Genomic DNA, 10,230 nt, shown 5'->3' with positions numbered 1-10,230 from the left:
ATGTCAGAAGCAGACACGGGGCGACTGTCATGAGGGTCAAATTGTGATAAAACCGTGCTGGGAACGCCAGGGATATGTTCCAGCACCCCCCAGGAAAAAAATAATAAAGACAATATTCCGAATCTGGGTAGCCCCACAACGGAAGATATATCCGAATCAGCAATAACGGTGGAAGAGACAAAAAAGGCTGAGTTGACTAACATAAATAGCCAACCACCTCCTACAGGAAAGGATATACAGGAAAAAAGTCATAAGCAGGGATATCTATCTCCGGACCCGATGGAGAACTTTTACTTTCTGAACAAGGAATCTGGGGAGTCTGACATTGCCCTATCAAATACTAGCAGTAATGACAAAGGGGGTGGGGATACCTCTACAAGCAACTGCAGTCAACAAGGAGAGAAAAGGGTATCCAGGAAAATGAAGAGACTATCAGATGGGAAAAAGAGTGGCCACAGGCGGAACGGGGGGAGAGGAAGAGGGTGAACTTGGATGGGACTACTCGGATACACAGCCGCTACCCTGTAATGGAGTGCATGAGATCGAGAGACTACCTAGGAAACAACTAAGGAATATGACTGGATGGAAGGATTCTGAACAGCTTGGTGAACCATCCCTGTCTCTGATTTTACATTCCCTCAGATCATTTCAAGACGAAGTCAAATCGGAAAATTGGCAAGCCCGATTGGCCTCAAAAAAATTACAAGGCTCAATCCGGAAAATTGGGAAAACGTGTACTGAGATTGCAGAGAGGCTAAGCATGGTGGAAAATCGGACAGAATATCTGGAAACCATGGTGGATAGCTTGAAAAACCAATCAACCTCTCAAGAAAGCACTTTGAAGGATGTGATGTGGAAACTAGAAGAGGCAGAAAATAGACAACGCCGTAATAATTTAAAGATTGCTCTGAATACCGGAGAACAGCGAATTTCAACCGATATCAGGAAATTTACAATAAATTTGCTGAGGAACTCTCTGCCTGAACTTGCACAATGGGATTGCGATAAAGAAATACAACGTGTACATGGATTTCCCTTAACAATATCTAGACGTAATCCGGATGATCAGTCATACCCAAGAGCAATCTTAATCTTTTTCGGGAATTTTCTGCTTCAACAAGCTGTGTTTGACTTGGCGAGACCTAATAAGAAAAGAAACTGGGAGAATTTTTCGCATTTCGTTAAACCAGACTTCGCACATGCCACAGTGGAGAGAAGATGGAGGCTCAGGCAACTGATTGCACCATTTCAGAAAACAGGAGCAACATTCTTTCTACAAAATCCTGCTAAACTAAAAGTCATCTTGCAAGGCGGGAACGATTAATTCACTTCTGAAAAACAAGCGCAGAAAGTATTGGAGGAAATTGTTGTGGGGAAACCTGGGACTGCTGAGAATAATCATTAGGTGTTAATATAACTGAATTGGGGTTGTGATCTGATGGGTATGTTTTTATCCTCACACATGAACTGATGTGGTATATTCCCCGCTTTCTGGATATGTTATGTGGCTTGATTTTGTTTTGGTTAATAATGCTCTCTGATTTTTCCTATTTATTGGTAAGATAGGGAAACACCTGAGATGAAATATGATTATAAAGGTTAGCAATATGCTTAACACAAGAGCAGGGAGGGAGGTGGAGCTTGGGTGAGGATGGGACAGACGTTATCACACAGGCTCAGGACTGAGCCTGACTGCCTATATAATGGTGGGGGGAGGGGGCAGAAGGGTGGGGTGGGGGAGGAAGGGGAGAATCTCAGACCTGGGGTAAGGGTGGTGCAAAGAAGAATTAATCTTGATATAGAAATGAGAAATAATGGTAAAGACTGTGTAACTGGAATCAGGTTGGAGAGGGTAGAATAATCTATAGTTAGGGATGGAAAAGTACCAGTATGGCTAGTTCGAAAATTTTGGCCGTTAACATTTGTGGCCTCAATGACTCTAAAAAAAAGACAAAAAGTGTCTATTGGATTACAACTGACAAGGGCTATTATTATCTGTATACAAGAGACACATATCGAGGGGTCACAAATCTATTTGCTTAACACACTGGGGTACAGGGTGGTTACTGCCTCAACACAAGGAGTAAGGACTAGGGGTGTAGCAACATTGGCAAAAGGGGGTGGGACACAATTTACCCGTTTGTCATTTGATAAATATGGCCGGTGGTCAATTACAGAATGGCAGCATAGTAATGCTAGAAAAATTACTTTATGCACGATATACGGTAATATTAGTGATGACCCGGAAGTACTGGATTATATCTCTAATGAGCTTGTTCACTGGCCACTTCCATTGATAGTATGTGGTGACCTTAATTTAAATCTTCCATGTGACTGGTCGGCAGATTCAGGTTTTCAATATAGGGGCAAGAAGCCAAGAGTGTTTCAAGCTTTTAAAAATGTATGTCAAACTCATGGTCTAATAGATTGCTGGCAAGCAGAACATGCAAGTGATCCTGGTTTTACCCATTATTCCCATCCACATGCTAGGCATGCAAGACTGGATTATTTTCTGGTCTCTAATACGTTAATATCTAGCTGCACAATAGGAAAGTTACCAAGAGTGCTATCTGACCATAATCCTCTTGTTTTAACCATAGAATATGGAGTAAGGAAATCTAATGTGAAAACATGGACGTTCGAAAGGGCATTATTAGTAAATGAGGAATACTGTCACCATATGAGGCATTGGATATCTGGGTTTTTGGAGGATAATATAGGCAGCGCGCCAATTGATATGGTCTGGGATGCCCTGAAAGCCGGGATCACAGGGGAAACACTGATAAAAAGGCAAAACAAAAAATGATGGTACTCCAGAATAATGTGGCTACAGCCGAGAAAGGATTAATTAAAGCTGTCCAGGAGGGAAGGGAAGTTGAAAATGAACTAAGACGGATCGTGACAGCTAAAAATTGTATTATCGATATTCTATTGACAAAAGCCATAGATAAAGCAACAATGCATAAAGAAAATTTTTACGAACTAAGTGAACAGGTGGGACATCAGTTAGCGGTACGTACCCGAGAACAAAGTACAGCCAATTTTATAAAGGCAATTAGGGATCCAGGACTTGGATTAAGGACAGATCTCGACGCAATAAGAGCTGCGTTTCAAAGATTTTATCTAAAACTATATGGGAATACAGATATACAACAGGATATAATTGAAGAATATATGGAGCAAGATTCATCTTTAAGATTAGAGACAGAGGATCAAGAAAGTTTGGATGGTATTCCGCAGTGGGAGAAAATCCTTCTCTCAATAAATAGTTTAGCTATAGGTAAAGCGGCGGGTATGGATGGGATTCCTACTGAGTTTTACGTTAAATTTTCTTCACAGTTAAAAAATACATTGTCTGATTTGGTCGCACATATTTTACAGGGAGGATGACCTCTGGGATCATGGTCTTTGACCAAAATCGTGGTTTTCCTAAAAAAACATAAAGATCCTACAGAACTTGGGTCATATCGCCCTATCACGTTGATAAATGGGGACTCCAAAATGTATTCTAAGCTACTAACTGCCCGCCTGGCTCCGATTATACATAAAATTGTATCTGAACGTCAGCATGGGTTTATCCTAGGGAGATCTACAACTGATCATGTTCAAAGGGTGATCTCATTGTTTGACTGGACGGATGTTACAGGGGAGCCTATGGCACTTATATTAATAGAAACACCAAAAAGGCCTTCGATAGGGTCTCCTGGAAATATCTTTGGACGGTCATGTCAAGAAGCGGCATTAGGGAACCATTCATTAAAGCAGTACAAATGCTGAATATTGATCCATCTGCTGTCGTAATGGTTAATGGGTCAGTATCTGAACAGTTAGCCATCACTAGTCGGGACAAGACAGGGGTGCCCGTGTTCTCCTCTTTTATTTGCGATGTATATTGACCCTTTTAGCCGCAGACTTGATAATAATATACTAATTCCACCTACATGGGCAAGAAACCAGCCTACGAAAACGCTGGCATATGCGAATGACATCGCCCTAGTTACGAGTGACCCTATCAACGCAATCGGCATAATAGAAGAGGAGGCTAAGATCTTTGGAGGGGTGTCTGGATATAAATTGAACCAAGACAAAACACAGATTATCCTTAATAGTAAAATCAAGATGAGAGATGAACGGGTAATGGAGAAAGCTACTTATTTAGGTATTAGCATAACGGCAAAATTGGAGAATTTAGTTAATAATAATATTGAACCACTAATACAACATTCAAAAAAGGATATGATCAGGTTAAATAATTTACATCTATCCATCGGGGGTAGGTGCAGTTTGATTAAAATGCTTTTTTTACGCAGATTTTTATATTTTTTTAAAACAATTTGTCTGGAATTCGCACCACAACTGTTTAAAGATATAGATAACATGTTTTCTAGGTTTATATGGGGGTACAAGAGGCCGCGCCGAGCATTAAGATTCATTACCCTACTTAAGGATAGAGGGGGAATGGCGTTACCTAATTTTAAACTGCATTATTGGGCCACTACTTTGAAATATTGCGTCGATTTATTAAACAACAGAATCGAAGGTAGTATCCCAACACCACAAGAACTCTTATTGGGTGATGAAACCAGAGGGTGCCTATGGAGTCATGTAAACAATAGTTATTTTCAAGAAAGTTAGATTCAAGACTATCTTTGGTATTTATAAGATCTGGAATAACATACCTAAATTACTGGGTATCGGACGGTTCTCTCACTATACGACAATCCTTAAAAACAATAACCTCCCAGGGATTTTTAGGGATACTTGTATGGATAGATGGGTACAGAGAGGGATCACGCAACTAGGTTGTTTCTATTCCACTATAGGTCTGAAGTCTTTTGAGGAATTACAGATGGATTATAAACTAGATCTAGGGATTTTTAAAAAATTTCTACAAGTCAGAGACTTTCTATGGAAGAAAGGTGGAGGCGGAGCAAAATTTCAAGAAATTCAAATCATGGAGAACCTGTCTAAAAAATTAACTATAAAGATAGAAGAAATTTATGAATTGATGAATGTCTCTTACCCGGACGATATGGATAAATATGTGTTAAAATGGCAGGTTAGATTAGGGGTTTCGGCTGAAACTCTCCACCATTCCTACGAACTATTTCAGTCTTGTCTAATGTCTACAAAATTGCAAGCTCAATATTATAAAACCTTTTTTTTAAATTATATTACACACCATACAAAATTGCTAAATGTAGGACCGGACAAGGAACATCATGTCCTCGATGCACACTATTTGAAGCTGATAGCGTACATATATTTGCTTCATGTGATGTGTTAATGAAGTTAGTTAACGATATTTCAGTTTTTTTATCAGAGGTATTAGAAACAAGAATAGAAATCTCAGCTGATGAAATAATGCTAGGTACAGCTAATATAAATCGACCAAAATATATGCAAGGGTTGATCTTTGTGGCAATGGCGGTCTTAAGAATGTGTATAGCCTCAGCTTGGCTTGATCTAAAGCCGCCGGTGTTCCAACAATGGAGATCTCGATTATTGGCGACTTGCAGCTTAGAGGTAGCCATATATAAAAGAAAGGGGCGTAATAAATGCAAAAAGGGGCTTGCAATTTGGGACCCGTTAATGCAGTGGATACAAAGACAGGCAGAGACTGGATAACTGGTGTTAAACATAGATTATAGATATTGATTGCAATGAATTATATTGCACCAGAAGATTTAAGATATGTTTTCATGCTAACAATGAAATGTCTAACAAAGTGAAAATCCTTTTATTTTTGTTTTCTGGATATGTCTGAGAAGGGGGGGATATGGACCTGGAGGGGTGTGCATATGAATAAAAAAAACAAATAAAGATTTATTTTCTTTTAAAGATATTATTGGGTTGAGAGAGTTTATGGTTTCTTTGGATATACAGCAGCTATCATGGCAGGGTCTTCTACAAGATAAATGGCTAGATATGCAACTTTAAGTGCATATAAGTGTATGCTAAGTGGACTATCCCATGCCGTAAGCAAGCATATCAGTAAAGTCAACGAGTCTATACTGAAGGTGATGGCTTTACAACTGAATGGGAGATATTCATTGTTTGGTGAATCTTCTGCCCCAAATGCTCCACACAGAAAGAAACAAGAACATGGACAATGGGAAGCGCTGCTGACGTCCATAATACAGTGATGGTCCCAACTTGGCAACTTCCCAACAGGTCAATTACTGCACTGAAACCTCATAGAAAGATCCATCTACATATGGATCTGTGTTGTGGTGGTGGTGAAGGAGTTCTGGAGCACCCAGCGTTTCTGCTGCTGGGTACAGTGGTCTGGTCTGGCCCTTGTCACTTTGTATAAAAAAGCATAAAGTCTTCGATCCTTGTGGGGGAAACATGCGACAAATCACCAAGTGCTTACGAAAGAAGCAGCTCAAGCATTTTCGTTACAGTAGACCATTTGTGATGAACTGAAGCTCCAAGATATGCAGCAATAAGCACACAATAACACATTCAAAAGAGTGAACACGACAGCTGATTTAGGAAGTAGGATTTCCCCATACCTCTCCAGCTCGGATTACATGTCTCTTCCCTCGGGGAGCTTCAAAAAATAGTTGTTCTTTGGCACCTGAATTCACTTGTAATAATTTTCCTGTTTAAAAATTAATGAAGTATTAGAGATCGTTCTGAGCAACTAAATACCACTTTTCCAACTTACAGTATCATGGCAAGTCTAAAAAAATTAGTATCCAAGGCAGATCTTACCATGGAAAGAAAACTGCAAGCAAGGAAATAATATCATTTAAATATATAAAATGTTTAGAAAGGTTGTCAAACAAGCAGGTCAAGAAAACAGAAAAGCACTGATGAACAGATAATAATCTTTGAACCAGTGCACGTAAACTAATCTATTCTTACTTGGCACAAATAATCTTATTTTCTTGATAAGATTTTGCCTTCTACATATGGCTACTTTGAGGGATCTTTGTTCACTCACACTTGCCGTAAATGTATTTCTTTAGACTATATTAGCCAATATAGACCACTGATATTGCCACATAGAACAGTCGCTCTATAGAGTAAATAGAAAATACCAATAAGAATGATGCTGTATCCTAACTTTTTAGAGGATGTAGAAATTATGTTGAATTAATTATGGCAGTCGCGCAAAAGAAGATTGCAAAAGTTTTAAAAAAACTTTGTCAACGTGCTTTGTTAAGCTTTACCTCTTGTGTCCCAATCAATGTGTGTGATGTAGCTGGACGCTCCTTTGCAGATGCCCACTCTCTTACTGGTCAGCACATTGTATAAATCTACAAAATTATCATGGGAAGCCACTGCCAGGTATTTTCCTGTATCTGCAGAACAAGCAAAGTTCAGTTGAAATGTACTTAAAAGGAAAAGAGGAAAACATGGAATAATCTCACTCTTCAGCTCAAAGGCAGGGACTTGGAAAAAAGCTTGGTCACCACAAGTATATACCGCCTATATCATATAAATCGTATTTGAACATTAAGTGAGTGGGTGAAAAGCCTTGTGCAATTCTGGCATGGCACCAGTGTTTGAGGTACTCTGTTGCAATCATTATGGGGTTACAACTTGCAGTCAGTGGATGAGGCAATCCAGCCCATAAGTGTCGGATGACTGTGTGTCACGCTCATGACATAGAGCAGTATACTGCGGTTATGAATGTCATTTCTTTGCTGATCAGCAGGTGGATTTGGGTTTAACCATTATGTAGCTTTAGGCAGCTGGATCTATCAAACTTCCAGTGTCTAGGATACAATTTAGGCCAATTATGTTACATCTCAGGTGCTACAGTAGCTTTTAATTTCCTTTCTCTCCATTTTACACCGGTATAGGATAGGAAGAATCTAAATCATCAACAGGCTGCCATACTCCTTAGGAGCATGGGAATTCATTTGCAGAGTTCTACAGGGCTCCTCGCCCAGCCCAACCCTATTCAACATATACATGTCCCCGCTGGTAGATGTCATCTGGGGTCACAACATTAACATCCTAACCAACACAGATAACACACAACAAATGCTGTCCCTCTCTAACAAAACATCCACCACCAGGAACAAGTTCACCACATGCATGACCGAAGTAGGCCACCTGGATGCCCCAAGCTGAAAACGGACAGAACAAAGTGGTGATTTTCAGGAAGGATGCCTTGCTGTGGGACTCCACTTGGTGACCAACAAATCTCGGATCTGCTCCCATGTCAAGCACACAAGCAAGAAACCTTGGAATCATTACAGACAGCAAACTGGGCATGTCCACTAAAGTCAACGCAGTTGCATCGTCCTGTTTCAACACGCTAAAGATGCTGAAGAAAACCGCTGAGTGGCTACCGAACAACACCAGAAAAACAGTCACCCAAGCCCTGATCAGACTGGACTACGGGAAACTCCCTACATGCAGGAATAACCAAAACCAACTCACAAAAATAATCCAGATATCCAGAACGCAGCAGTCAGACTAGTCCTCAATCTCCCACATCGGGCCTATATCACACCTCACCTAAGGAAACTCCACTGGCTCCAGATAGACAAGAGTGCACACTTCAAGCTCCTCACCCACACATACAAATCACTTCACAACACAGGCTCTGCCTACTTGAACAGTGGTGTACAATTTCACCATCCTTCCAGGCCCCTCTGATCGGCCAGACTCTCACTAACACACAACCCTTGCATATACAAATACAGATAAGGAGGTTGGGGCTTGCCTTAGATTGCTCCAAAAACCTAGAACAACCTTCAACATTATCTCAGAGCCTCCACCTCCCTTCTTGAATTACGCGAGGAGCTGAAGACCTGGCTACTTAAGTAAGCCTTCCCAAGGCTAGCCTCGCACACCTGATACAGCCCCAATGTACCCTCACTCTGGATATCTATGAAAATTCTGGTAATATAACATAACAAGGATAAGGGCATAAAAAACAAATGATGGAACAGTAGCAGCAGGCCTTTTGGGCCTAAGAAGCACAACATCAACTTGAAACTGCTGTGAGTTGCTTTCAAGTGACCATCAGTACAGGAGGCATCAGGCTTGCTTGTGAAGCACTGAACCCTTAAATATTGTTTGCTGAAATACTCACTCTGCCAGGTTTAAACAAAAGTGATAAAATGCCAACTGGATTGGGAGAAAGTTCAGGGTGAGAAGTGGCAAAAGATATCATATTGGAATGGGTGTCTGACTGGTTGTTTATCCCAAGAAGTATAAACATGGAGGTCGATGCATGTCCCAAACACCGGTAAAATGTTCAAACAGGGAAGTCAAACATGGTTTTCTGTAGACAGGGGTAAGATTCTGGTGTGTGCTACCAAGACATGCTGAGGCAGTGGTTGCAAGAGGTGCTGAGGTTATGGGACAGGAGGCACTGTGGTCGAAGGCACAAGACGTGCTGTATTAACAGACAGTACACACGTTGAGACACAGTGTAAGATGCCCTGGATGGCCGGGTACAAATCAAGACGAGGCACAAAAAGGCTGGCCATGAGATAATTTGAGGTTGTGGGGGACCAGGCGTGGTGAAATCCCAGGCGTAAGACCAGCTGATGTAAGATAGTAATGGTGTTTTAATCAGAGGAATGGAAGTCCAACTGGAGAGATCTTAGAATTACTCTCAGGTGTATTTATGGACAATGAATAGAAGAGGGCACTATGAGTAGCCTTACGTTACACCACATGAGCATATAACAGCATTGCATCACACCACATGTAATGCTACCTTTCTTTCCAAATTGTCTATGTACATTGCACTGGCAATCTACCATGCAGCCGCTTTTCAAGAGGGAAAAGAGGTAGAAGTTTGGTCTCTTTGTTAAATTATTTTCCACCATTTAAGTACATTGGAAATTGACTTTTGAAAGTAATCATTACTAACAAAGTGCTATTAAACATTTCAGTGATGATAACAATAAACTACAAGTCAGAAACACATATGCATTGCTGCCAATCTGTATGTTGGACACTACAAACAGAAAAGACCCAAAACCCGTACCTGGAGAAAATTTGATATCTGCAATCATTTCCTTTCTGTGATGGAATGAAACCATGTCTTCCAGGGTATCGGCATTTACCACCATAAAGCTCCCATCATTTAATCCGACGGCTAAGGCTTTGCCATCAGGAGAAAAGGCACAACACCGGCCACCTGTAGGAAACATGTACATCTAATTTAATGTTTAATAGCTGTTGTGGTAAGTAAAGCAACCAACAATAGCTTGTGGAGAACACTCTCGATACACACCCTTAAGATAAATA

The 10,230-nt window shown here is 40.6% G+C and overlaps 1 protein-coding gene across 1 annotated transcript in view; it reads right to left on the bottom strand.

Annotated features, from left to right (window-relative positions):
• EML6 (EMAP like 6) overlaps positions 1–10,230 on the bottom strand; it is an 884,002-nt gene that overhangs the window by 257,941 nt on the left and 615,831 nt on the right. Inside the window, exons 22-24 of the mRNA XM_085612599.1 lie at positions 9,968–10,120; positions 7,182–7,313; positions 6,519–6,607 (exon numbers count right to left, since the gene is read on the bottom strand). Of these exons, the coding sequence (XP_085468725.1) occupies positions 6,519–6,607; positions 7,182–7,313; positions 9,968–10,120 (374 nt within the window). The remainder of the gene's footprint in view (positions 1–6,518; positions 6,608–7,181; positions 7,314–9,967; positions 10,121–10,230) is intronic.

Source organism: Triturus cristatus, chromosome 6 (genome assembly GCF_964204655.1).
Source record: "Triturus cristatus chromosome 6, aTriCri1.1, whole genome shotgun sequence".
NCBI lineage: Eukaryota > Metazoa > Chordata > Amphibia > Caudata > Salamandridae > Triturus > Triturus cristatus.
Note: the sequence above shows the minus strand (reverse complement) of the source record. Positions and strands in the feature narration are given on the sequence as shown.